The sequence below is a fragment of the Motacilla alba genome, chromosome 19 (genome assembly GCF_015832195.1).
Source record: "Motacilla alba alba isolate MOTALB_02 chromosome 19, Motacilla_alba_V1.0_pri, whole genome shotgun sequence".
In the NCBI taxonomy this organism is placed as follows: Eukaryota; Metazoa; Chordata; class Aves; order Passeriformes; family Motacillidae; genus Motacilla; species Motacilla alba.
In genome coordinates this window covers 737746-765467 of record NC_052034.1, presented here as the reverse complement: position 1 = coordinate 765467, position 27722 = coordinate 737746, and the positions used below count along the sequence as shown (strand labels likewise).

The 27722-nt window shown below is 46.2% G+C and overlaps 1 protein-coding gene across 6 annotated transcripts in view; it reads right to left on the bottom strand.

Annotated features, from left to right (window-relative positions):
• Window positions 1–27722, bottom strand: part of NF1 (neurofibromin 1) — a 74624-nt gene that overhangs the window by 44698 nt on the left and 2204 nt on the right. For 5 of the 6 annotated variants that reach the window (XR_005259393.1, XM_038157654.1, XM_038157655.1 and 2 more), the window contains exons 2-30: window positions 22606–22749; window positions 21060–21143; window positions 19243–19433; window positions 15941–16047; window positions 15614–15681; window positions 15300–15375; window positions 14629–14786; window positions 13915–14088; window positions 13623–13745; window positions 13252–13326; window positions 12791–12922; window positions 10576–10710; window positions 9924–10037; window positions 9517–9596; window positions 8834–8957; window positions 8073–8216; window positions 7448–7694; window positions 7049–7122; window positions 6849–6932; window positions 6297–6737; window positions 5763–5902; window positions 5211–5333; window positions 4852–4935; window positions 4398–4514; window positions 3227–3408; window positions 2942–3153; window positions 2193–2354; window positions 1408–1511; window positions 696–831 (exon numbers count right to left, since the gene is read on the bottom strand). Coding sequence is in view for 4 of the 6 variants with exons in the window: in XM_038157654.1 (XP_038013582.1) it covers window positions 696–831; window positions 1408–1511; window positions 2193–2354; window positions 2942–3153; window positions 3227–3408; window positions 4398–4514; window positions 4852–4935; window positions 5211–5333; window positions 5763–5902; window positions 6297–6737; window positions 6849–6932; window positions 7049–7122; window positions 7448–7694; window positions 8073–8216; window positions 8834–8957; window positions 9517–9596; window positions 9924–10037; window positions 10576–10710; window positions 12791–12922; window positions 13252–13326; window positions 13623–13745; window positions 13915–14088; window positions 14629–14786; window positions 15300–15375; window positions 15614–15681; window positions 15941–16047; window positions 19243–19433; window positions 21060–21143; window positions 22606–22749 (4035 nt within the window). In the remaining 2 variants the exon portion in view is untranslated. Of the gene's footprint in view, window positions 1–695; window positions 832–1407; window positions 1512–2192; window positions 2355–2941; window positions 3154–3226; window positions 3409–4397; window positions 4515–4851; window positions 4936–5210; window positions 5334–5762; window positions 5903–6296; window positions 6738–6848; window positions 6933–7048; window positions 7123–7447; window positions 7695–8072; window positions 8217–8833; window positions 8958–9252; window positions 9348–9516; window positions 9597–9923; window positions 10038–10575; window positions 10711–12790; window positions 12923–13251; window positions 13327–13622; window positions 13746–13914; window positions 14089–14628; window positions 14787–15299; window positions 15376–15613; window positions 15682–15940; window positions 16048–19242; window positions 19434–21059; window positions 21144–22605; window positions 22750–27722 lie in introns of those variants that run through there. The other variant, XR_005259394.1, reaches the window with a different exon arrangement.

The following is a 27722-nucleotide window of genomic DNA, read 5'->3' as shown; positions in this document are numbered from 1 at the left end:
AACAAGGCTCAGGATCTGCACCCCTGCTCCAGTGCAAGGGCTCACAGGAACAAGCCCTGACCACAACAGTCCCAACACACATTCCCTGTTCTCACTCCCAAGCTCTGGGGATTGCAGCAGTTGCCCTGACCACCCCAGCATCCCCTGTGCAAATGTGACAGGACTTTTGTTACTCATCATTAGTTCACAGAGGTCAGAAAACCCATTTGCTTGGCTTTGCTTTAGACCTGAATACAGACTTTGGCAGAAAGAGCAGAAGTGGCTCTTCCAGAGCACCTCACTGAGACCACAGCTCCAATATTCCACCAGGCACAGCATTTCTGTGAGTCCTCCAACTGGACTGCAAACCGTATTCCCAGTGAGCCCTGAGGGAACTCCTACTCAGATTTTTAGCAGCAGCTGAATCCGTCAGAAACACACAAGGAGATCCAGCAGGACACTGGGCTCAGCAGCCACAGGACAGAGCAGAGGGGCTGGGATGGAGGCCAGGGAACCTGGGTACCTTCAGTCACCTCCTGATTGCAAACACAAGCCCTAAAACACCACTTAGCCCCAGCGTTCAGACTGCTGTTCCTTATCAAAGGTCTGAGCAGAGCCTTTAGAAATGCCCCCTGTGTCTAGCACCAAGCTCCAAACTGCTGGAATTTCACAAACCAACCCCAAAGCTTAGGGGCAGGCAAGCACTGCAGGCATACCTGGTATAAACAATGGCACACACTGCGCAGCTGGGGTGGGAACTCCGAGGAGGAATTAATGATTGCCTGAAAAAACTTGTCTGTCATTTGCAAGAGACTCCGCTGGTTCTCTTCAAGGCTTTCTGTGGGCTCCAGCCTGAAACAGACCCACACATGTATGACCAGCAATCAGACACAACACAAGCTGCACTTACATCCTTGGTAAGAACCTCATTTCCCCTTTTTCTTATGGAAATACTTGTGATCTTTCACACAAAAGTTCCACCACTATTTTAAACCACATAAGGTACAAATAGAAGGCCGTGTAAAACTCAGTAATGAACAGACAGCTGTAGGTGGGATTCTCTCAGACCACTTCACACAAACACACGCATACACAATTCCAACTGATAATTGCATTATCAGCTCATGATGGTTTATCTGAAAGGAATTTTGAGGTAGACAGTTGATGGTTAAAGCATTCATTAGAAGGCCTATCTTTGGATAAGCTACTTAAGAGATGAAGACTTTTGATTTTTCTAAGAGTTAGAAATAATGTAAAGCAACAGAGCAGAGGGCTGCAGAGACAATTAGTGTGTCTCGAAAAGTGAGAGGTACAACAGCATGAAAGCATGAGGAAAATATCTGCAACAAGGAAAAAGGAATCCTATTACAATGAGTGGGAATCATGTTTACAAATAAACACATTTGCTGCTCGCCCTGAATCGCAAACCTTGTTGGATCCACCTCAAAGCTGACGTGCTGCCACTCAGGGGATGTGATCACAGTCCGCAGCAAGGGCTCCAGCAGCTTCTGCAAGTATGTAGCACCATAGACCTGTGTGCAGGGGAAACAAGGACAGAGCCCAGACTGACACACGAATGCTGCAAAGTTCCGGAAGCTTTCACAGCCTGAAAACACTTGGTCTGTTTTGGCATAAGACAAATTCCTGTAAAACTCAGGTTTGTATATTATAGTCTCACCTCTGGAACACAACCAAGATCAATTTCTGCAGGTATTTTAATTCATTTCTAATTAGAGAAAAATAACAACTGCGCTAACCAGCAGACACTTCCTTAGAGCACTGACTCCACACTTCACCTCTGTTTGTACACAGCTTTTTAAACTGAAATGGGAGCACAAACAAGACCTCAGAATTTAGCAGGAAGAGTCTTCCAGCTGGCACTGGCCCAGAATCACTCATACAATTGAACTAGTCAGAAAGGCAAAAGTTAAGTGCCAAAGGGATACCTACTTTTTAAGGGTCTCAGCATAAGTGTTCTACAGGATTCACTTCATTAAATGTTAAAACACAAAAAGAAAACTCCCTAAACTTCACAGATGTGAGAGCTGAGACTAACTGAAACAGAGATCCAAAGGCAACTCTGTATGGCTTTTATCTAATCCCATTACTCAAGTGCTTAACCCCACAGACAAGCAGCTTTGTATTTTCATATTACTAAACTTTTCCTGCTACTGAAGAGATCTGTACCAGAGGGGAAAAAAGAGATTATGTACCTTAAAACAGAAAGTCATTATTTTACTGGCTAAACTGTTTCCTCTGAAGAGTGTCTGCATGGAGTCAGCCAACTCGACCTCCTTTGAGAACATATTCCAGAGGAGCTGGTAGAGCAGGTGCCGGGAATCAAAGAGGGTGACCAGGACACGAGCCAGCTCATCCTTAAAGGGAGGAGGAAGAGTTAATCTGACTCGCAGGGAGCCAAGGCAAGTACAAAACCCCAGTGCTAGGACAAAACCACCGAGCAGTTTGCAATAAAGCTTTATGTCTGCTATGGCTCTGGCAGGTAAATATCAAATTACACAAAAACAATCTCTCTGCAAACGTTTCCTATGCTACTGCTTGTCTAAAAACCTGCCCCAGGATATCCAGTCTTACAAGCTCATAATGGTTATCCAGACAGACAAGCAGTTACTCCGCTGTATAACACAGCCCAACTCATCTTGCTAAAACCCAGAAGAGCAAATACAATTCTGTGTGTCTGCATCACAGCACACACCACCTGTAATAAATAACCAGCCCAGATGCATTTTTTATAATAACTGCATATAAAATCGTTCCTAGACATTAACTAAAATGCAGTTTATCACCAAGATCTGAACTTAGATTCAGTATATTTTTAAGAACATACAAAGAAAGGCTAGCTGTTGTCAGTGGCAGCTCTGTTCTCCCAGTACCAGACTGTTGTTGCACTTTTTACTTCAAGTCTTATTATTTTACCAAAACGTAGGAAATAAAATCAACTTACCCACTGAGAACAAGGCACCACATTGGCTAAAGCCATAGCAATAGGAAGCTCCCCCTGATCACCCATCATTGTAACCAGCTCCACCAATCTCTCAAACCGATCTGCCAGCACCGTTTCTGCCAAGGTATCAAACTCTGTCCCCTGCTGCAGGATTTTGGTGAGGACTTCCATAAACGTGGCTCTGGTCTGGAGGTCTTTATGATAGCCCAAGCCTGGCGCGGAGAAGAGCAGCAGTGAGGAGGATGTACGGGCAGGGGGCAGGGGCCAGGCCGGGCAGGGCGTTACCTATGGAGTGCATGAGGCCGCTGTCCACGTTGGCGTTGAGCAGGTTGGACATGGCCAGCACGGTGCAGTGCCGCAGCGACGCCAGCCGGCGCGACATGCCGCGCTTGCGCCCGCCCGCCGCCGCGCCGTCCTCCTCCGCCTCGCTGCAGTCGTTCAGCAGGTTCATGAACAGCGTGAAGTACCTGGGGACAGCTGCCAGGGTCACACGCGCCCTGCCACGGCGGCCAGCGCGCAACAACCCCCCAAACTTCACCCGCGGGAGGCAATGAACAACAAACCCCCCAAATCCTCACCCCTATGGGAGCCAATGAACAACAAACCCCCCAAATCCTCACCCATGGGAGCCAATGAACAACAAACACCCCAAATCCTCACCCCTATGGGAGCCAATGAACAACAAACCCCCCAAATCCTCACCCCTATGGGAGCCAATGAACAACAAATATCCCAAAGCCTCACCCATGGGAGACAATGAACAACAAACACCCCAAATCCTCACCCATGGGAGCCAATGAACAACAAACCCCCCAAATCCTCACCCACGGGAGCCAATGAACAACAAACCCCCCAAATCCTCACCCACGGGAGCCAATGCACAATAAACCCCCCAAATCCTCACCCATGGGAGCCAATGAACAACAAACCCCCCAAATCCTCACCCACGGGAGCCAATGCACAATAAACCCCCCAAATCCTCTCCCACAGCAGCAATCACACAACAAACCCCCCAAACCTCACCCCCGTCCCAAGGAGCCTCCTCATGGCACAGCCCAAACTTTAACTGTGCTCCAACAACCTCCCTTTGTGCCAAGCCTGGTGTGCCCATTCTCCTCAACACTGGTGTGCCTCTATCAATAGATGTCTTCAAAGACAGTTTGTTTCGTGGATAAAAACTAATAAAATACAGTATCAAATCCAGCTAACCTTTGCCATGACTGAAACACACATCTGCATTTAGCAGAAACAAACACATTTTCTAATTATTTTTTAAATGAAAATGTTTCCATACACATACAAAGCAGAGAATTTGAAATGGGCCAGAGAAGAGGTAATTCCTCTTGGGATAATAAAATTATTTCTGCTGGAAGAAAAGCACAGTTTGCAATAAAGGTCATATAGGGCTTCTCATTAGAGTGATCGTATAGAGAAACAGTTAAAAGTCAGTATTTACTTGAGAAATAATTGAGATTTTGCTTCCATCAACTCAACACCATCTCCTTCTTCAGGCTGGAGTGGAAGCCCAGCAAGAAGAGAGACCACTGCTTCCATGCTTGCCTGGTCCAAATCTCTGAAAAAGAAAATTTAATAAATTGAAGTCACTTTTGCTTATAGCTCTACCTGCAGAAGAAAATTAATATTTTTAATAATAAAAAGGTATTTTACTAAAGTTCTGTCCATCATGAAAACAGCTCTTATATTTTGTGTTACAGGTTCTAAATTAGATAAAGTATTAACAGGAACCAAGTCATTTAAGACTAAACATTAAATATAAATCTGCTGTTGCTCACCAAAGCTTCTGTTTCAATGTTTATCTTTTCCTTAACATTATTATTGTTACAGCAAGCCCAACATGCCAGCTCAGCCATGGCTATCAAATGCTGTCACAGGTGAAGAGTGCCCCTTACCTTGTCAAGCATTTCACATCCTCGTCTGTTGCTTGATTAGAAGTTCCCATTACCCAGTCTGTCAAATATTCCACCATTTTGTTCCTGTCACACATAAATAGATTGGTTTAGCTTTGTTGGGGCTGTTCCACCCGTCTGTAGGGCACATTAAATTGTTACAAGTGTTCAGTATCACCACAAAGTAAATGCAGCACCTGGCTCAATCATTCTGAAGACAGGGGAACAAGACAAGGGAACTCTCCCTGGAGCAGGAATACTGGTGTGACAGGGCTGGGGTTTTGTTTTTTAACCACCTAACCAAAGAAAACCACACCTGCCCACAGTACTCTACCCTGTAAGTTACATAATGCCATCCTTACCTAAATTTCATTTCCTGACAAAATGAAAGGTCATCTCTCCTTTCCATCATTACTTCTACCAACTGACAGAGCTTTGTTTTTATTTGAATGGCATGTACCAGATTTCCAAGCACACGCACATACCTGAAGAAAAAAGCAAAAAAGATTAATTAAATACTTCATGCTACGTCACTTCCTCTGCCCCAAGAAAGCCCCTGCACCAGTAGCAGATTTCTTCTGGCCGAAATTTTCTATCGGTGTTAATAGTGAGCCAAAATCTGCCCTTCAGCTGGTTTTTAACCACTAAAATCAGTGTACAGAAAAGTAAGCAGGAATGCCTGTGGCAATAGGGCCGAGCTACGGAATGGTCAGCTCTTCAAAAAACAACAGTCACCCTACAGCAATGCACTTTATGCCACACAACTTCCACAAGAAGTTGTCAGAACCATAAGGAGGATGAGAAAATCAACTGCTGCTTCTCCATGGACACAAGCAGAAAAGACAAACTAGAAGGCTCCAGCTCACCTCTTAAACTCAATGCCTGTGTACAGGAAGGTCAAGAGGGCTCCTTACCTAACCAGATTCAGCATCATGGTCTCAATGCTCGCCTGTCCAAGGTGTTCTGAGCTCCCTTCTGTGTGATTGTCCAGCAGATTCTTCATTATAGCAATGGTTTGCTCTACAAATTGTGTGTTGGTATCAGTTAGCAAGACCTATAGGATGACAATTTCTGGTTAATTTTTTACACATAAAACCAAAGAAAGAGTATTTGCCCAATATACTGCAACATTTCAAAAATCTCATGGACAAGCATTTTTCTGGTTACCACCAAGTCAACAGAATTCCAATACATGTCACAATTCAATATGTGAACACTGCCAGCCATAAGGATTCCACAATCTCATAGATTCTGCACTCAAGAGTTCACTACTCAAGAATGTTAAATGCAGCCTGGAACCACAACCACAACAATCATTACCATGTGCTGTGACGATCACTCTGCTCACAGGGGGTGTGCACAGAACACAAACAGGGATCCATTTCAGTCACCCGGGGGAAAGACAGGACTGACACGAACGCGAACAATATCACACAACTGTGAATCACCTGTCCTTGAGAATCAAAGAACTTGCTGATGGTATTCTTCAGCTTGTTGAAGAGCATAGGATAAAGCGCTGGGCTGAGCTCCAGCCCCACCAGGTCCTTGATGTTGGTGCGTATCTGCAGCCCCACCTTCTCGTGGTTGCAGACCATCAGGGTGAGCAGGCGGTCGATGAATTTGCTGACCGGGGTCTCCACGCTGCCCTCGGTGGAGACCATGGAGATCATGGAGCCCTTGCGCTCGTTGAGGGGGCCCATGGGGGGGCTGTAGGTGGCCAGCCCCGTGCTGCTGCGGTGCTGCAGGCACACCCCGCCCAGGGCACACAGGAATCCTGTCATGTTGATCCACTCCTGCAGCGACTCCGTGTCCGACAGGTCGATGGAGCCGCCGCCGCTGACGTGCGACATCCGCCGCTTCACGATGGTCTTGTGCAGGCTCTCGGTCACCTGGGAGACACAGGTCCTCGGCTGAGTTAAAACTCAAATGCCTTAAAACAGATAGGCTTAAAGACTTGTTTTGAACTTCTAAATGTTGAACCAATGGAAATTCATAGTCACCTGCCCGTCTTCCATTTTGGTCTTTGGATAGTTAAGGATTAGTTTTGTAGCTTGTTCCCATTTTGCATGTGTATCCTCCCAGGCCTGAAAGAAGATAAGATATTTCAAGATTTAACTTCAAAACTACTTGAAGCAACAATATTTCTGCGTTTGCTTTTTTATTATGCACACAGAGCATATGAAGTGAGAAGTTAGTTCACCTCTGTGTTGCCTGCAGTGGGGTGTTCAATGCGCCTCAGTAACGCCATCACTCTCTTCTGAAGAGCTGCTCTCCCTGCAAAGGGCACAGAACATTGAACCAAGTTTTTGAAAATCCACCTACATCAAATTTGTGATCTTTGAAAGTAATCACTGAATTAAGAGGAACATATCCCCCTATAAGTCTTTAGAAAGGTAGCTTCTTTTACACAATTGTAAAATCCTCCTGAGCTCAGACACCCAAATTCCTTACACTTTCTAGCGACTCTAATAACTAAGACATTCCAGGAAAAGCCAGAGCAGCATGAAATCACAAATCTCAACCTGTTTAAAGAACTCGAACACAAGCAACAGTCTTCTGTCCAGGTACAAAGTTACTTTAACTGACTCATGACTCTTACCTGTTGACATCATGTTGCTCACAGATGCAAACTCCATGAAAGTGTTGTAGTTTGGCAAAAAATTATGCACTGAGACCTCATCTACTCCACATCTGATGTCGGCCTCCTCACAGAGGTGACGGAAGCAGGACATGGCCACCAGGACTGCCTCGATATCTGGGCTCCACAGGAACATGTATAAGGCCACTTCCAGCTTGGTCTGGGCTTGGCGGCAGATGGGGGTTCCGCTGCATCCGGCAGCGCTCTCCTGGCAAACACACCATTCCCAGTTGGGAACACTGCTTGTGAAAATTCAGCCCTGGCCAAAGTTTGAAACTGCTTCTGTTCTAGTAGGAATAAGCCATCCTAAAAAGGGCCAGAGCTCATATATGCTGTCACAATGCTGTTTGCAATCGTTATCAAAAAATATCCGCCAACTTTTAATGGAAAAAATGTTACTTTGTAAATTCTGAAACATTGTTAACCAGCACATTAAATACATACATTATTTAGGATACATATATCTTTTCTTCCTCAGAAATAATTAATTTTATTTTCAAAAATAACTCTAAAAGTAATTTAATTTCTACTTGCCCACAGGTTTTTTATCAAGTGTTAAAACTAACTACCCCCATGTATTACTTACTATGGAAGAATTCCCCTTCGCTTTCCTCAGGGTAGCCCCTGGTGCACAGCGCATCATTTCCTCATGGTCAAGAGAAATTTGACTAGTTCCACCTCCAGAGACATCATAAAGGAAAAGGAAGTGGCAGGAACTCCTATCTGATTGCTATAAAGAGAAGGGAGGAAAAGAATATATCAATTGATACTTAAAAAGAGTAAAAGGCATCGATCTGAGGAAGGTAAAAGCTCTTGGACATTTACACAGTACTTTTTCCACTGCTGCACTCAGGGTGTTGCCAAGTTCCTCGTGTCAGTGGTATCCCAGACTGATATTTTCCCATAAGAAATACATTATTTAATACTTTGAGAGTATCAGAAAGAAACAAGCCAGAATTCTGGGACTCAGAAGTACCTGAGATCCAAAAGAAAACTTTCTTCACCCATAAGCATGTGTATTTTACCATTAACTACCTTCCCTTTCTCTCACCTTGGAGACTATTTCCCTGTATCAGGCCAAGAGGCACAAGGCACATGTTTCTGTGAAACATTCCTTTTCCAGGCAAGCACAACAACCTGTGAAGCTAAAGGGGAAAAAAAAATCCCAAACCTAACTTTGGTTACCAATTCTAACCAAGGTGCCTCACAAAGCAGAGAGGAAATCAGAGAACAGAACATGTAGGAGTAGCTACTAAATCTCTTCCACTTGGTAAATAAAGGAAGTGACACCAACAGAGAACAATCCATGTTAATGATCCTAACAGGGAGTTGGTAACGTTCACTTACTTTGTTTTTTAGCAGAAATTTATTCCTACAGATGAGAATCTCTCGCAGCCACTTGAGGATTTCTGTACTGCTGAGCATCTGATGACTTGTAAGCTTCTTGCAGATATAAAAAAGCATTTGTGAACTGCAGCAAAACGAAATTCAGCATCAGCCTTCTGATGGGACACCAAGACTTCTGAAGGCATCACACTACGTTTCACATAGAAATAGGCACAGCATGAACACCCTGTGCAAACACTACCCTGGGCTTCCAGCAGTACAACAGAGAGGTGAGAGTGTGCGTGGACAGGCCAAGCTCCCCTGGGACCCTTCCCAGCGCCCGCGCCTGGAGCAGCTGAAGCCCCGCGGGCAGCCCGGCCTGGAGCTCCAGCTCTGCCCGGGACAGAGACAGCACAGACAGGGCAGCACGAGTTACCTACACTGCTCTGACAACGTGTCAACTCTGCTCTGGAAGGAACACATCTAGGGATGTTCCTTCTTCACATCCCGTCAGGCCTCACACTCTCTGTTAAAACTGCCAAAGGGTCCAAATTAGTGTCACGTGTGACGGGTTTTCCCCCCGCCCGAAGAGACCGTGAGCTCCCTGTCGTAGCAAAGCTTTCCCAAAATACTCACAGCTATTTCAAAAGAGAAGACAAATCAAAACAGCTATTTCTCTCGTGTGTGTAAACTAATTTACATACCTGATCTCCCAGAATGTTTCTATAGGAGCATCAGGATTCCACAAGTCAATGCTGTCCAACTGGTGCAGAACCAGCAAGGCCTACAGCCAAAGAGAGTTTCATTAAAAGACAGAACTGTACAGAGTACCCGAGCACAGGCAGAGACATAGGTGCAGTCATATTCATTAACTGCTTCAAGAACAACAAAAGATACAAAAAGCATTTTCCATAGAACAGCAAGGGTTCATTGTTAGCTGGTGTCAACAGCATTTCCTTTTGGTCTTTACTTCACGCTCATACTGCAGACACAGAGGTTTCCCCTGGTATTTCTGTCCAAAGCCATGCTGCACACACACACACAGACTCTGTTTTGCAGGAGAGGCTGTGGCAGCAGCAGTGTCCCCCCAGGGGGCTGGCTGTGCCCTCACCTCCATGGCCTCCTGGGCGATGTCGGGCATGCTGGACTGCGGCACCAGCTGCACCAGCCCCGTGATCAGCTCGGCCGTGCTGCCCTGCGAGTCGGGGCCCTGCTTCCTGGGGTTCTGCATGGAAACACACAACACAGGCTCAGCTGCAAAGCCTTCCCCTGCTTGACCGCGCTACTGACAGCTCCTGCAGCACTCCTGCTGCTGAACTAGGGGGATTTTGGGATCTTCCAGAGAACCTGTCGTTTTATTTTTAATCCGTAACACGCCTTGCATATCGTGTCTCTGACAGAACTGGAATATTTTTATATTAAACCATCACAGGCCTGAGAAAATGGAAGATCTAAGACAGTACTCATTGAAATGATGACTAATTTGCAACCCCCTTATTTTAATTTTCTTTATTCCCCTCTCCTTCCCCCACCTTCCCCTTCAGAGTCACAGAACTTCATGCTCCCCCTCATTGTGTTGCTCTGATTCTGTGAAGTCTCTTACAGTTTCTTCTTCCTTTAAAACCACAGGAGCATCATAACCAGAGAAAAAGATGAGTAGGAAGTGTCCTAGATGGTCAGGTGACCAATAATTTTTACTCATTTAGTAGCTTCAAAAGTAAATTCCACTACAACTGAACAGTGTGACAGTAGGATTTACTTACACACAGCAAAAGCTTTGGATCTGCATGGATCAGTTTCACCAAGGACAACAGCAAGAACTTGTAGCTTCTGGTTTCCAAATCAGTAGGTTTTTCTTTAAATTTAAGGCTTGTCATCTTCTCCTTAAATGTAAGGCTCTGATAGAAGGAAAAAAAAAATCACAGTCTTTGTCAGGAAGGTAGTCAAACATATCAGTTATAATTAAACATGTTATGAAATGTATTGTTTTTATCATCTATAATTCAAGAAAAAGTTTAATAGTATACAAAACTCAAATATAGTCACATAGCCTTGTAGTTCAAAATCCCTTCTCTCAAGGCAGTCACTACTATACCTTTAAGGTTCCCTTAACAACTGTTTCAGTAAGCTGCATGTGGACATACGAGAATTTTTTGCAAAAGAGACAAACTGTGGCAAAAGAAAAGTGGAAAAAGGACCAAAAAGAATTACTGGTTATTTCTCTGGTCTGAGACAGAAATAAAAATAAATGTTTCCAACTTGTTCTGAGTACATGAGAGGGAATTTTTTCCAAAGGCAAAGTAATGTCTTTATTTTCTGCTACAGCCCCAGGCCAGATGTTTCCATGTTCACCTCAACAACCTCTGGAAAATGAACCTTTCAGTTCTAAAAGGCACACAGGGCATCACTTAAAAATAAAAATAATCTGCCTTCAGCTGAAAAACCAGTGAACTGCTTGTAAGTTTTGAACAAAAGGAGAAGGTGATTTCAACCTAGGCTAAGGTAACTGATGAGCTATGACACGGCATGATTAACTTCTACAAGAAATTAGGTCTTCATGTTATTTCAATAATTAGTTATTGTGCAAATATATGGAATAAAACCTACCGCATAAAGCATCTGGTCAAGAAATTGATAGCACAGTGGTAGAGGCAGCTAACTCTGTGCTAAGGCTCGGTTTGCCACGGCTCAGGGATTTCTAGGAGAGGCACGTGGCGACAGGAGATGTGTTTCTGTGAAGGCATTTATTGCCTCCACACGACCCAAACTGAAGAGTGTCAGTGAGAAAGCCAGGCCAGGCTCTGTGCAGTGCACCGAGGGACCCACAGCAGCGGGACGCTGACAGACAGCACCGGACAAGGACAGACGTGGAGGAGCTCAGCACCAGTGAGTTCAGGCTGGAAATCAGGAACCAGCTCTAAACCAGAGCAGGGGCACGGGGTAGAGCATTGTGCTGGGCACAGAACCAGCAGTGCCTTCCTGGGGAAGGAGCTCCACTGGCGCTGCCCGGGGCCGGCGGGCTCTGCGGGTAACTATGCACAGAAAAGTCAGCGCAAGGAAGGGCTTTTCTGCGGTAGTTACGGGTCATACTTACAGCAGCAGAGGCCCAGGGCCATGCAAAGCAGGGGCTGGCGGGCGTCTGACCACGTGGGCAACAGCAGCCAGGCACAGGGAAAGTGAGAAGCAGAAGACAAAGCACCACCAGTCAGAGCAGGGGTATTGTCAGGGCAACTATTCTCCAACAGATGAATACACACAGGTGAAAAGCAAGTTAAACATGGAGTAGCTTTCAACCAAAAGCATTGTGTTCATTTGCTCTCCTTTGAGAAGCCCAACAGGAATATTTTTATGTCTCATTTTAGGTTCTCTAAACCAACCTACCAAGACCACTTGCCACAGCAGAAGTCCTCAAGGAATGTTCAGAGGAGAATGCAGCAACACAGCTGTGTGTGGACTTACTGGAAAAATTTGGGTGAACTACAAATCTGAATTTACTCAAGACTTTGTCCAAGACAGCCAAGAATATTAACTTTGTTTCATAACGGCTGAAAAATCTTTTACTTTGTTGCTGTCACCAAGACCAAACAGTCAACTTGCTCAACATAAAGCAAGACAAATGAAGATGCCAATCACGGTAAAAGCATCACAGTTTTCAGTGATTATCCTCACATACAGAATGCTTTGGTTTTTCACATTAAGCAAGGATGGACATGTTAGCTGGCAATTCACAGAGCCAGAAAGCTTAAAATGGACAGTTAGCCACAGAGGACAGTTAGAGGACAAATACTTGTATGTAGCCAGTTCAAAGGCAGCAGGAAAACTGAGAGACATTGAACCAGGAACAGCCAATCCCCCAACACTGCAGGGCTGCAGAGCACGTGTGGCTCCCTGCTGCTCTGTGCATCACCACGTCCTTCCCCCACGGCGCTGAAGAGGAGGGCAGGGGCTGCAGGGCTGGGCACAGGGTGCCAGGCTTACCGGGGTCATGCGGATGGCGGGGTGCGCCCCGCAGCCCTGCATGGCGCGGTGCAGCGTGTCGCTGAACATGCTGCGCAGCTCCACGGCGTGGCAGTACACGGCGTCGATCCGCGGCCACCAGTCCAGCGCCGACTGCAAGGCAAGGGCAGCGCTGAGCCCCGGCTCTGGGGCCAGCGAGGCTGGGTGCACCCAACCCTCACCCCAAACTCCCTGTACACTGCTACAGCATGCCCAGCATCGTCCTGCATGCCCATTAGCAAACCCGTAACCTCTAACAGGCTGCAGCTGAAGCAACCACCCGAGCTGCTCGCTACATCGCTCTGCCTCCTGAACAGGCACCAGCCCCGAGATGCTCTGCACTCACGAGATTGGGCCTGCTATCCCAATGGTATGTACTAAGCAGATATGGATCTGAACAGAAGCCCCAGACACTGGGCTGATGAAATACTGCCAGAACTTACGTTTGTGATGATTCGGTGGAGTGAATTTACCAGCACATAATGAAATGTTGATGGGGAATTCTGTGCCAAGCAGATCTACAATAAAAATACATAAAAGCCACTTAGGAATATCTTTGTCTTTGCCATCTTTCTTATCATCCTGAAAAACATTCTGGAGCCTTTTTATTAAATTGACAAAGCTGTCAAATCTGAACAAGAGAAGCCTAATCAGCTGTGAAAAGATTTATCAAAACATGCAGGGATTTATTACAAAGGGATATTTATACAGTTGAACTAATTTATGAGCTTCAAGCTGCTGTTAGCACAGCTTTTATAACTGACAGATTGTCAATAGTATGTAGACAATGACTTACCATAAGCAGTGTTCTTACCTTGAAGTGTTGGTTATTGTGAGGATTTATGCGGAAGCAGGAAACCAAGCAGTCAATCATCAGGTCTACATCTGCATTCTGATTGCCTCTTGAAAAAGGTTTGCTTGGGTTAAACAGCAAATTCTATATAATTCAGAAAAATATAAATACATAAATCAGATGCCATGATTATTCTTGGCTATTTTTAATACAAAACTTTCCATTGAAAACCACTGGTATTCAATTACAAAACTCAAAGTTAACTTCATTATTTCAAATCTCTTCACTGCAGTTAGAAAACAGACATTCTTACCTTAAGATCTACTACCATGGACTGCACCAGCAGGAAAATGACAGAATTATCTTCCCAGTTGATGTACGTAGATGCTTTGCAGAGTTTAACACAAGCAATAGCAGCACTTTCAGTCAGCTGCCTGCTCCCACTGTGTCCTGCCAGGGCCTTCCTGAGATTGTCCAGGAACAGCTTCTGCAGAATTCAAACCAGGGACAGTTATAACCAGACACCGTGATGGCAAAAGCCAACTGGATGCAGCACCCTGGAGAAATCCTGCCATTACTAAAGACACTCCCTTTGACAGACCTGGGGCAATCAGAACGGCACAAGAGGTGGTTGCTCACTCTCAGCCCTAATGCTGCAGCCACATCAAAGCCAGCACGTGCTGCAGGTGCTGCACCTGGGGCTCACAGCCCCCTGCAGACCCCAGAACCTCAGCACAGCCGTTCGCTGCGGGTGGAGGCAGAGCAAATCACAGCACAGAGATTCAAACCTCCAAAGAAATTGAAAAGTTCTGAAATAACATTGTTTGGGACATACTATCTGTATGAATTACTGACAGCAAAAGAACGTATGTAAGGTGAGAACTTAAAAAGAGTGCATCAATTTACATATGGAATTGCAATGTGCTCTTGAAGGAGGAAAGACAAAATTAAACATCCCTGAGATACAGAATCAGCAAAACCAAGCAGACTGTAAAAAACAGAGCCAGAATTCAGCTACTTCTCCTACCTTGTTCATTTTAGTTTCCTCTACCACATCCTTTGCAATATCTTGGATTATCTCTGGACACAGGACCAGGAGGATGATCTGCAGTGGCCACACTGCTGCTTTACGTTTCGTGCTTTCAGCAAAGCCATCCACTAAATCAAACAACTTCTCAGCACAATCTGCATAAAATATAAGTCCGAGTCCAACACCAGTTTTAACTATGAAGAGGTAAAGAACAGGTATAAAAGAGCAGAGGGATAGTTGCACCTACACAGAAGGAAAGTTCTGGTCTCACAATACTGACATGCTACTGGGGATCAAATGGTCTCAACCCAGTTAAAGACATGGTTTACCTGAAAATATAAATTCGCCTCTCTTTTTCACTAGAGAGAAGTAAAGGTGATGTTCTCTAAGTTTTTACCCTGTATCAAGATGAAAAATATAAATTTAAAGAGTCTCCATCTTTTGGGGTTTATTTCTTTGTGTTGTGAAGCACAAAATGAATCTCTTTTAAGAGGGGAATCAGGAAAGAAAACAGACAGGAACATACTCTTGCCTGCCCTGACAAAGGCTGACAGAAATTTGTTTATTTGCAGGCTGCACGAGGAGCAAAGAGGGCACAAAATGCAAGAGAATGCATTGGGTGATGTCAAAGAAACCAGCCTTGAACACGGTCATGTGTTATGCCTTACCAGCCATGTCAGTCTGGGGGGTTTGGTACAGCTTTGTGAATTCATCAGGATAGTTCTCCACCCAGTTCCAAAATGCCTGCAGATAATGGGAAACACCTTCACATTCCAGAGCTTCAACAATTTTACTGAATTATACATTTAAACAAAGAGAGGTTTTATTCTTAATTCTAATCACTCAGAATTTCTTGCAAAATATATTTGCATCAAAGGGAGGCAGCAATTTTTATTTTATAGTAAATTACTGAATTGCAACTATTCCTAAACTAGAAGAAAGTCTACAAGTAAGCAAGGAAACAGAAGTACTGAACACTTACCTTCTCAAGACTGTTGATAACAGCTAACTGAGCTACTTTCTTAAGAGCTTTAAACTTGAAAACAGTCTCTGTAAAGATAAAACATTTCTGCATTTAGAACAGAAACTTGTTCTAAAAACAACACAGGTTATACAAGATTTTTGAAGCACAAAGCAATTTTCAAATCAATGTTTTAATAGTACTTAACTACTTTTAAATACTTCAGTAAATACAAGACTGCTTGGAGTAAAACAGAGCAATAAAACCCAGCTATATCAATTGCACTGTGTCATCTCTGACTAACCAGACTAAAATAGAAATATTTCAAAACACAGGCTCAGATCATACCTTGCAAGAGTCGCTTGAGTTTTGAACAATCCACACTGATGTACTGTAAAAGTTCAATATCATGGACATCAGCATTATCTTCTGAACAAACAGTCAGTTCCTGCAATCTAAAAGTACACAAAGTAAATAAACTTTTCCATCAGATCCTGTCAGACAGGTGTGAACACACCTGTGAGATTATACATTTCAATAGTAGGAAAATGTTCCATCGTCTCAGATGAACATTTCCAGATTTAGAAATAAAAGATCTTGCACGATTAAGACTCAATATTACAGTCTTGTGACATCCTCACACTGAAAATGGAGCCAGAAAACCAGTGATGATATTTCAAGATGCCAGTACCTTCTGTGGACTGACTGTGCCCAAGATTTGCCTAAATCCTCCTGTTATGCACCCTCCTGTGGCAGTAACCTTGTCATCTTTTCAAGTGAGCACTGAAGTCATGGACTCCTGACACCTTTAGGCTGCTGCTCCTTCACAGCAGGCCGTGCCCCAGGTAAGATCTCAGAGCACAGCAGGGACTGGTGGCACTGGATATCACTGCAGTGAGCTACAGCCATTCTTGCTCCGCATTTCTCTGGCCTGAGCACCCGGGATGAAGTTTAATCACACCAGTTTAAACACCACAGCATCTTTTCACACTGCTGTCTCAGAGAATTTACCCTGCATCTCCCAGACACCAAGCCACTGATCACTACAGCATCTGCTCCCACAAACTCAGGACTGCCACGGCCCTTCCAAGGCTACAGATGTGTTTCAGACATGGAATGTGATTTCTAGTACTAGACACAAAAGCAGTTCTTCATGTCTCCAGCGCCAGGGAAACTTAACAGCCCTGGCTGGGAATGGGAAGGTCCCCACTGCTGTGCTTTTCATGCCAAAAATCCCCCCAGCTGCTGTGCAAGGCCCAGAAATATGCCTAAACAGGAAACCCAGGTCAGGGATCAGCAGTGCTGACTGGCAGCAGGCTGACCCCTGTGGAGACCAGCAACAATTGGTCAAACATTTAACTGTTGCTGTGCGAGCCATCTGCAAGGGAAAACAGGTCAGGGGAAAAGCACTCTGCTGCAGCTCAAAGGGATGCTGAGGAGGGGCTTTGGAGCAGGGGAACAAACCATGCTACAGGCATACAAATACACACCGATCCGGCCACTAGATTCAGAGATTCTCCAAAAATTTCCACTGAAAAATGCTTCCAATAAAAGGAGCAAAAGAAATTGTTTCTGTTTCCATAAGTAACAAAACACTATCAACCTATAGAGTAAAACCACATTCCCCTGCTAGCTGCCAAGTCTATGTTCTTGAAATAGAAGTTATTAAAGGCTCTGTAACAACTTTGAAAATATTTTAAATTTCAAATTACTCAATCACTTTAAACTGATTTCTAAAACACAAACATTTTTCAAAGAACTATATAAAATATATGAGGAAATTACAAATCTTTGCTTCAATTAAATTGGCTCACTCATTGCTGTGTGACCACGTAAGGCTGCCCAAGCTCCACTTTTAATAAATCAAGAGTGATGTCAACTGTAACACTGTGTGACAAGAGCTAAGCTACTTCAAGCACCTTTCAGAAAACATCAAAGTATTTCAGTAATAAAAAGCTTCGCACACCACTCTAGTGGACTGACAAATGCTGAAGCATCAGAAGGATCTGGAACAGAGCAAAAAGAGCAAATAGATGGAAATCTTGGGCCTGTCTCCTTTCATTCTTAGAAAAGCAGACAATCCAGTTATTTTTACAGTAAATGTGCTGTGAAACTCAAGTCAGTCAGAAGACAAACTGATCTTTTCCAACAACTAACAAACAGCTCAGATGTTTGTCCCCTTCAGGCATAAGACAGATTTAACATAAAAGCTTCCTAGCAGGAAAACAACCATGGGACTCCAGCAGAGCTGTGGACAATCACCAGTTTTCATCCCAAATTTGTAAGTAAATGGATACAACCACTAGCTTCAGCATTCCTTTTTTTTCCAAGACACCTTGCACCTACAAGAGCTTATTCAACTTCTTCTGCTGCATTATCTTCACTCACTATTTCCAGTGGTACTTAGAAAGCAGATTAAGAGAGCAATAAATGCAGCCAGCGGTAACCCAGGATGGGGTTGTAACGGGTTCATTTCATAACCTGAAACCCAAGAAAACCTTTCACTTTGCCCAGTGAAAGGTTGAGGGCATTCCACTCAAGAACTACCCCATTGAAGAGCATTTAAAGCGTTGGCTCCTCTGAACAGCCCCCAGCTGGTGGCAGACAGAGGCTGCAGCAGCAGTGCAGGTGCTGTCCCTCCCCAGGCTGCAGCAGCAGGGCAGGTGCTGTCCCTCCCCAGGCTGCAGCAGCAGGGCAGGTGCTGTCCCTCCCCAGGCTGCAGCAGCAGGGCAGGTGCTGTCCCTCCCCAGGCTGCAGCAGCAGTGCAGACGCTGTCCCTCGCCAGGCTGCAGCAGCAGTGCAGGTGCTGTCCCTCCCCAGGCTGCAGCAGCAGTGCAGATGCTGTCCCTCCCCAGGGGGCTGGCTGCAGCAGTGCAGGTGCTGTCCCTCGCCAGGCTGCAGCAGCAGTGCAGGTGCTGTCCCTCGCCAGGCTGCAGCAGCAGTGCAGATGCTGTCCCTCCCCAGGCTGCAGCAGCAGTGCAGGTGCTGTCCCTCCCCAGGGGGCTGGCTGCAGCAGTGCAGGTGCTGTCCCTCGCCAGGCTGCAGCAGCAGTGCAGACGCTGTCCCTCGCCAGGCTGCAGCAGCAGTGCAGATGCTGTCCCTCGCCAGGCTGCAGCAGCAGTGCAGATGCTGTCCCTCGCCAGGCTGCAGCAGCAGTGCAGATGCTGTCCCTCCCCAGGCTGCAGCAGCAGGGCAGGTGCTGTCCCTCCCCAGGCTGCAGCAGCAGGGCAGGTGCTGTCCCTCCCCAGGCTGCAGCAGCAGGGCAGGTGCTGTCCCTCCCCAGGCTGCAGCAGCAGGGCAGGTGCTGTCCCTCCCCAGGCTGCAGCAGCAGTGCAGGTGCTGTCCCTCGCCAGGCTGCAGCAGCAGGGCAGGTGCTGTCCCTCGCCAGGCTGCAGCAGCAGTGCAGGTGCTGTCCCTCGCCAGGCTGCAGCAGAAGGGCAGGTGCTGTCCCTCGCCAGGCTGCAGCAGCAGTGCAGGTGCTGTCCCTCGCCAGGCTGCAGCAGCAGGGCAGGTGCTGTCCCTCGCCAGGCTGCAGCAGCAGTGCAGGTGCTGTCCCTCGCCAGGCTGCAGCAGCAGTGCAGGTGCTGTCCCTCGCCAGGCTGCAGCAGCAGGGCAGGTGCTGTCCCTCGCCAGGCTGCAGCAGTCAGTACCTGGTGGAGATGCGGCTGAAGACGGCGTTGAAGTTGTTGCAGCTGAGCGAGAAGAGCACGCCCGAGGCGGAGCTGCGCAGCTCGGCCGCGTGCTGGTTGCCCTCGCGGTAGGTGTGGATGAAGTGGCAGATCTCGGGCAGCAGCTGCTTCACCAGCATGGTCTCGTCCAGGCGCATGGTGTCCTTGGGTTGCTGCGGACAAAGGGCGCCGCCTGAACCCTGCGGGGAGGCGAGGCCCGGAGCCCTGCCCCAGCGGGACCCAGCCTCCCGACCTGCACAGGGAGGCTCCCTCCCCGGGCAGCTGAACCACCCCACACCTGCAGCCGAGGACGCCGGGCTGGTGGATGCCAGCGAGCAGCAGGCAAGCATCAAACCGCTTCCTGAGGCACGCTTTGCTGCTCTGCGTGAGCATCAGCACAGCGCTGCCTGCCGCGGCTTCCGCTGAGGGCTAAAGGGCAAAGCCCACCCTCGCTGCCCTCTGGGTAGGGGCTTGGTGGCCATATGTTGACAGTGAGTATTTTATATTAAAAATGAACCAAAAGAGGTGCTTCTCCCTCGCTCTTGCCGGGAATTGCTCTATACGAGTCAAAAATGGCTTAATTTCCCTGCAAAAGTAAAATCTAATTTTTGCCAGTTTGCACAGTGTGAGACATGAGGAAACTATTCACAGAAGAATTCAAAGTGAAACTTTGCTCTACTAAGAGCAAGTTTTAACAGAAGGGTCAGCACTAAAGCTTTCTAAAATTCTACCAATGAGTTTTCCATAGGGAATTGGGAAGTTTCAGAGACTCCCACTTAGTTGACCTGAGTCCTGTTGCCATGAGAACTTGATGAAACATTGAGCAAGAAATCCATCTGAAGATACCACAGAACACAACACGCTTTGTACAGAGCTTTGGCTCACTCTGATTTAACATATTCTGCCTCAAACTGCTCTCATTACAAGTGACAGAGCAAGAAACATTCAGCACAATTTTAGGCTATTTAAATATGATGATCTATCAGGAAAACCACTGTTGCAAACATTATCCATAGAAGAAATACTTTAAAATAACTAAATTCTGAAGTTCAAATTCTGGGGTTTTGACTCAAATGTTCTTTTGACTCCATGCATCAAAAACAAAAAGTGCCAAAAAGAGGTGCTTTCCTCAGCTGTAAAAGCTGGAAACCGAATACAGCTTAAAAATAAAATCCCGTTCTTGTTAAAAGAATAAACCACTGCAAATCTCGCTCTCAGTGAAGCTTGGCTTTGCAGTTCCAGCTCAGCACAGTGAGCTCACAAGCAGCACACTCTGCTCCCAAAGGGACCAGCAAACTGCCTCGCAGCAGCTCTGGCTGGAAAGCTCAGGCCTGCACTCCCCCTGGAGATCTGGACATGGTTAACTAATGTAATCTAGGAAACACCTGCAGAAATCATCTCTGGAGTAGGGGCAGCAAAGTTTCTGCTCTGTATAAAAGCACATGGAAAATTACTTCAACAAATGAAAGTTTTAAAACATTTAAAGAAAACTCGGCACTGTATCCAGAGAGCTAAGCAGCACGAAATGAAAAACTTGTACTGAATCCTCTGCTAGTTTTAACAGGAAAAAAGACCATTACTTTTAGGCACTAAAAAGCACCCCCCAAATCATTAATGCATCAATTACATCAACTACTTGCATTTATAGGAAGCTTTAGTATTTTTAAATGGCATTAATCCTATTTTGCTCTAAATCTGATGAGTTTTTAGTACCAGTAACAACAGATACACAAGCATTTGACCTGTATTCTCCAACCCACTGGATTCCAAGTTAGAATTACTTATGCAAGCCTACTCACCCCTGCCAGACATTTTTCCAGTGTATCCAAGATAATCAGCTGAGATAGATATAAATTCTTTTCAGCAGTTTCTCCAAATATTCTCTAGAAGTAGAATGGATTCATCTGAGACACAGATCTTTGACTCGTGATGCAATGAAAGGGAAGCAGCAAAGTGGCACAGTAAATTATGGCTCCATTACTGCTCTGGTTTGGGGTTTAGACATAAAGCCAGCAAAAGTCAGATTAAAACAGGAATTAAAACCTTATCACTAAAGGAATATCTTTGTCCAGACTGCAATGCCAAAAGCAATAAGGAACAAACAGCCCCTGCAAAGCAAGAGTGGAGGTGCCCTGCAGCCCCTCACCTCCAGCAGGCCCCCTGGCTGCTCAGGAGTGTGGGTTCCACCTTTCAGAACCCATTCTGGTATCAATCAGCGACTCTTTTGCAGTTCCATCCAGGATGCCCCACTGCAGACACGGGCAGGATTCCCTGGGGTGCTCCAGCCAGCACCCAGTCCTGTGCCCAGAACAGGCACTGCCGCCAGCAACAGCAAACCCCAGCAGGACAGACAGCCCAAAGCACAGGGGTACAGCTGCCTCAGGCAGAGCACCTGGCAGAGGCACCCACAGAAGTTCATCTTACCCTAGGCACGGGGGGCTCACCTCACCCAGAGACTCCTTCTGAACCAAGACTCTCAAGCCTGCTTCTCCTGGGCTGGTCTGCTCCAGCTCCAGAACCCCTCCCCAGTTACTGCTGATTCCCAGGGCAGCTCAGACCATCACACGTGACAAACATTCAGACTTGCTCCTCAGGAAGAGCTTTTTAATTGACACTTTCAGCTAGGTCTGTCCTCTCAAAATCTGTGTATCACGTAGAGAAACTTCTTCAAACTGTACAGTTTCTCATGTATCAGCCAATCACCTTGCACATCAACATGTTTCCTCAGGCCTGTAGAGTTTAATTAAAATAAATTCTCTCTCCAAAGGGATTACAGGTAGCTTTAAGCAGCCTAAAATCCCTAGCAGCAGGGCAACCTATTTTCTCATTTTATCAGTCCTCTGCAGTTCCAGCAGATGCACATCCCTGTACAACTGACAGCCAAGGGCTCACTCAGAAGAATGGCTCTAAAACCATAAGAAAAGTACTGCCAGAGCCTGGCCAGTTCTGTTACTTGTTTGGGGAGATTCCAGACGACCCCAAATTACACAGATTCAAAACTCAATGAACTAAACTTTTCTCATGGCAAAGGTTCTGACTAAAACTCATCTGGTTGTTTAAAAATACACCTATTTTATATATACACAGACACACAGTAAAACACCCAGGCAGCCTGGAAAATTCAAACAGCTCAAGTTTTAAATCCCTTCCCTGCCCCAAAATCTCAATGCCTTTCTGTGGAACACGGCTTTGATGAGTGCTGCAGGTGAACTTCAGAACAGAAAAAAACTAAAAGGCAAGCAACAATCTGACTAAATTTCAAGTTATTCTCTGCAGATTTTACAACAGAAATAAATAACTATTTGGAATAAAAATCACCAAACAATGCAAAATTAGAAAACTTACCATGTTATTAACATTTTTTAATATATTGGTGAGACCACTGATGACCAGGGAAAACTTGTACTTGGAAATGTTGATGAGACATTCCTTGTTGTGCTCCGTGCTGACTTTGGTGTGGGTATTCTGCTGGCAAGCCTTTATTGGAAGCTACAAGAGAGAACTGTTATAAGCTTTTTCACACTGAAATTTACAGCTTTAAAGATGGGTTAGACACACCAGAAACCACCTTGAAAAACATTCAACAAGAGACAATAGCCAACACATTATTTCATTTTCTCCACATTCATCTTTCCATTAGTTAGCTATAAAACAAAATGCTTAAGCTCACCTGTTCCTTTTTCTGAACTGAAACTAAACATCTATTTTGTGATAAATTTTCTACAACCTGGATGTCAAAGCAATCAAAAGGAGCAGAAAAATATACGACAGAATAATAAGAAAAGATTCTTTATTTTAAAAATGGGCTTAATAAAGACCAAAAATCTTCCAAGAAGAAGATGCATCTTGGGACCTGAGGGGAGGAGGACCCCAGCAGCTCCCAGAGCAGTGAGCTGGAAGGCAGCAGTTGCTCCATGGTGTCCCCTGCTCTGTCCCAGGGCAGGACTGTGCAAGGAGGAACCACTGCCAGCCCTGCAGCCCCCAGAGATGTGGGTATCTTTGGGGTCCCCCCACAAACACCCCCAGTGATGAATCTCAGCCTCAAACGCGCTTGGAGCGCCTGGGAGCCACACGTTACCTGTCCCTGCCCAACAGCCAGGGGTACAAACTGGACCTGAAATCCATCTTTTCCCAGAAAGAAGATTCAGAGCGACTGCACTGCCCCAGATGCTCCTGCTGCTGGGCGAACACTGGGTACTTTGTTTCCTGCTGTACCCAAATTCTTCAGGGGTCACAAACAAGTCACTTCCCAGGCACACACCCACTCCCCCTGCCCGCTCCCAGCCACCACTCCTCAGAAACAATCCTTTTACTCAGGATTTCTATTTTTTAAAAGGAAACTAATAGAGGAACATTTATGCCACCTGTATTTTAAAGTGTGACCGTGGAATTCCCTATCCATAGGAGCTTGAACTGCTACTAAAAGTTTTAACCAATTTTGACCAGAATTGTGGATAAGGGTGCATTCTGAAAGACAGCAATAGCTCAATGGAAACGCCATGGTGTCATATTTGTGCATTAGAAAAGATTATCAGAGAGAGAGAGAATTTAAGAGAGGGTAGAAGGATTCCAAGGCGTTACCATCAGCTGCACAGCTGCAGAGTGCCTTGGGAGGCATGTCCCAGGCTGGGGGCTGGGGAAGGGCACCCTCCCCACTGCCCCCTGCAGCAGCCACCTGACACCACCTCCTGCTGGGGAAAGTGCCAGTGCCCAGCTGGAAAATGCAAGATGAATGGCATTGAAGAACCCCAGCTCGGAGCACTTCTGGCCAAGAGTTCTGGACGCAGCGTGCCTGACCCAGCCCGTCCCCAGGGAGGGAAAAGGGCACTGACACACTGTCCTGCTCTGACACCAGGGGGGACTCCCTCTCTGTGTGAGCTGAGCTTTGGGGTGGCTCCGAGCTCAGTTCCTTTGCTATGATGGACTAGGCTCCCTGTGGACATGGGCTGGGTCTTTCCCAAGAGAATGGCTGACTGCCAGTGAAGGACAGGATGGTCCTGGCACTCCAGATCAGCCCAAAGCCCCGGAGCAGCAGCCGCAGGTCCCTGAGGAGCAGCAGACCCAGAGGGGCTCCGGGAGCTGTGGCACCCCCAGGACAAGGGCTGAGACTCTGCCTGCAAAGACTCCCACGGCAACAGCTCCCGTGGGGCCACCCAGCTTGTCCCCACTGGCACCTGTGACTCCCTGGCAGGGCTTTACAGCAAGAGCTGCCCCAATGTGCTCATTTCACCCTGGAAAAGCAGAATAAACAGCGTGTATGACTCAAGCTTTGCTTTCACTGTCAGATGTTATTTCTACAATACATTTTTGGAAGTCATTGGAGGATGATAGATACATTTAATTTTAAAATTTCACTATTGCTAGTACTTTTTATTTGAATTTTCAAGTCTCTGTGCTGACAGCAGCAGCAAAGCTCAATACCACTGAGTGCTAAAACACTTGAGAAGAGCCTCTCAAAGAAACTGTGTCATAGATCTAGTTCTGTGTGCTCCCATGCCAGAGAAACATCACATTACACACTTCTGGAGCTTCCTGCCACAACAGCCACTACAACAAGGTCACCTAGAAGTAAAACTGCTTTTTATACTACCATTTAAAAAAGGAAACTATACAAAAAGGAAATATTAGCACTGTTATTTTGGGGGTTTTTATTTCTCAGCTCTTTTTTTTTGCACTCTGACATGCAGTGCCAGTGCTGAGCAACTAAAGAGAATCTACTTTACTTCTCTACAAATATCCATTAATCTAAACATTGGGGTGGGCGAAAGATGAAATTTTACTTTCATTCACTTTGATTTTTATTATTTTAGAAAAAAGAAATACTGATAAATGGTTTCCTGTTGAGCTATTTGAATTAGAAACAGAAATTAGAGCACAAAGCTTAAATATACCTGGGGCTGCAACCCCTGAACACGTGCCCTGCTCTGAGCTCCCCCCAGGCAGCAAAGGGACAGCCACTGCCCCCGCTCAGCTCCTGCCAGCACTGGCACAGGAAGCAGCAGAGGCTGGAGCTGCTCTGGGCACTTCAGCCCAGCCAGGTGGGCTCCACACACCCTCCCTCGCCCCAGGCCAGCCTCGTGGCTCCTTCAGGGGGCACACGAGCCACAGAGGACAGGGAACGATGGCACTTGGGTCTAAGTTTTGCCTTATTTCACGCACTGGACAAATACAAAACAGGTAGATGAAATCTGGAACCTTTACAGCTACCAAATTGTAAATCTTCGAAATGGAGAAAGAAAAGAGATATTTACTGTGGTTGGGTTTTTTTCACTTTCAGCCAAAAATGTTCAGTTTAAGGAATCCTGCCTTGGTCATAAATACTAATTTTTTAGAAAAAATTGGTGGTTTTCATGCCTGTGATTAGCAATACCTGTTTCAGGCATTCTCTAGTCTGATGCAAGAAGGTCTAATGTTTTGTTATACGAACATGGACAGTGGTTTGGAGCTACCACTACTGACAGGCCTGAGTGCCTTTAAGTTGTGCACTCAGGCTGCTGAGAAAAGCTACACTGAGCCATGGATTTTGCTTTGTAATTAATGAACACAAAGTTAAATCAACTCTACTTAGTTGGTACTTAATAGTCTGGAGAAACACACAACATCTAAGAAAAGATCCCTAGTGCTGTCCTCAACAGACCCAAAATCCACCTCAGTTCATCCTTCCAAACAATTTCCTGGAAACTTTCAGCAGACCACAAGACACACACGTACTGGTGACAGAAAATCCCCACAGCACCACCCGTCCTCAGCATCAGCACTGTCAGAACCAGACACAAATCCCTCTAAAGCAACAGGCACCTTCCTCCCCTCTATCAACACGCACCTGCTAAAGAGGCACTATCCCTGAAAAGAACCTCCCAGCCCAGCCTCCCCAAGTTTCAAAACTTACAAAAGTTTTTATATAGGTTGCTCTAAAAATAAAGCATTGTCAGAAGGTGAACTGGGAGTTGGTGCTGTGACCAATTCTGCATTTACCCATCCTGCCAACGCAAACCCTGTGGCAGGTGAGGAAGGGCCGTGGGTCACCTGGACACTTTCAGGAGCTCCTCGCTGCAGCCAGCAACACCGGTGGCACTGGGCACTTCCCTCCCTGTCCCTGGGCTCCAGCCCCGTGCAGAGCAGCACCCCAGCTGCAGATCCACTGCGCGCACCCCCAGAGCCATCACAGCAAAGCCACCGCGGGCTGTGCTCGGGGAAGGCGGAGCAGCACGCCTTGCGCTGCGGGGCAGGGCTCCAGCCCGGCTCAGCCCCAGCTCCCGGGGCACTCTGCCCCACACACGGCAGCCCTGGGCAGGAGCTGCACCTTCTGCCCAGCCCAGCCCCACCCCTGGGGGCACAGCACAGCACTCACAGTGCAGCCCATTACTACCAGCGATGCCCTACCAAGCCACGAGGAAAACCAGAGCTGCTACCTGCAACCACTGCTTCTGCAGGCCTCTGATTCTGCACAGATTTCAAACACTGTGGACAAAAATCAACAGGAGGAGGGAATATTTTATTTCAATAATAATAATAATAATAATTCAATACCTTTTAATAATAATAATTCAATACCTTTTAATTAAAGGGAGAATGGAACATTACTACTGACTTCCAGTTTTTATGTGCTTTCTTAACTGAGAGCCACCACACCTCATGAACTGCAAACGGGAAGCCTAAACCAAAACCCACATAACAAAAGTCTGCTTTCTCTAAAGCACATGAGAATCACAGAAGCACAGGATCATTGATGTTGGAAGAGACCTCTGGGATCACTGAGTCCAGCCTGTGACTGATCCCCACCTCGTCACAGCACTGAGTGCCACATCCAGTCATTCCTTGAACACTTCCAGGGATGGGCACTCCACCACAGTAACCACCTACATGGCCACAAGTTTATAAAGGATTAATAGTTTTTATTACACCTGATAGTTTTAAACCAATCTAAACAGAAATGGTTTGGGCAGTCAGACTCCTCCAACTATGTTCACAACTACTCCAGGGCAGTGTCAGCCTTCCTGTGATTTCACACGGCAACACACTTAAAGCTATGAAAACACAAAACATAAAACTGGAAGTGAGTAGTTCCATAGGAAAAACAGAGAGAATTTTATTTTCCAAAGCTCTGACTATGTCTGAAATCACAGGGAATTCCACGAATTTCCCGGCTCTTTGTGCTACTGCAGTCTAATTTTACCCTGGTCACCCCGAGTTTTGAAAAATACAATGAGCAGTACGAAGCGCAGGCTCTGCTGGGAGGTCTCCCCACGCTGTCTGTCAGTGTGCTCTGGTCTCACAGGCCCCAGGAACAGCTTCTCCTGCAGCAGCTGCAGCCTGGGGCAGCCCCAGCCCAGCCCTGCAGCAGGTGAGGGCTCACTGGAGCACAGGGCAGGACTGGCAGGAGCTCCAGGATTTGTTCTGTGAGCAGGCACTGGTTAATTCACAAAACTCTGCCTGCCAGTCACTGCAGGCCCACAGAATTG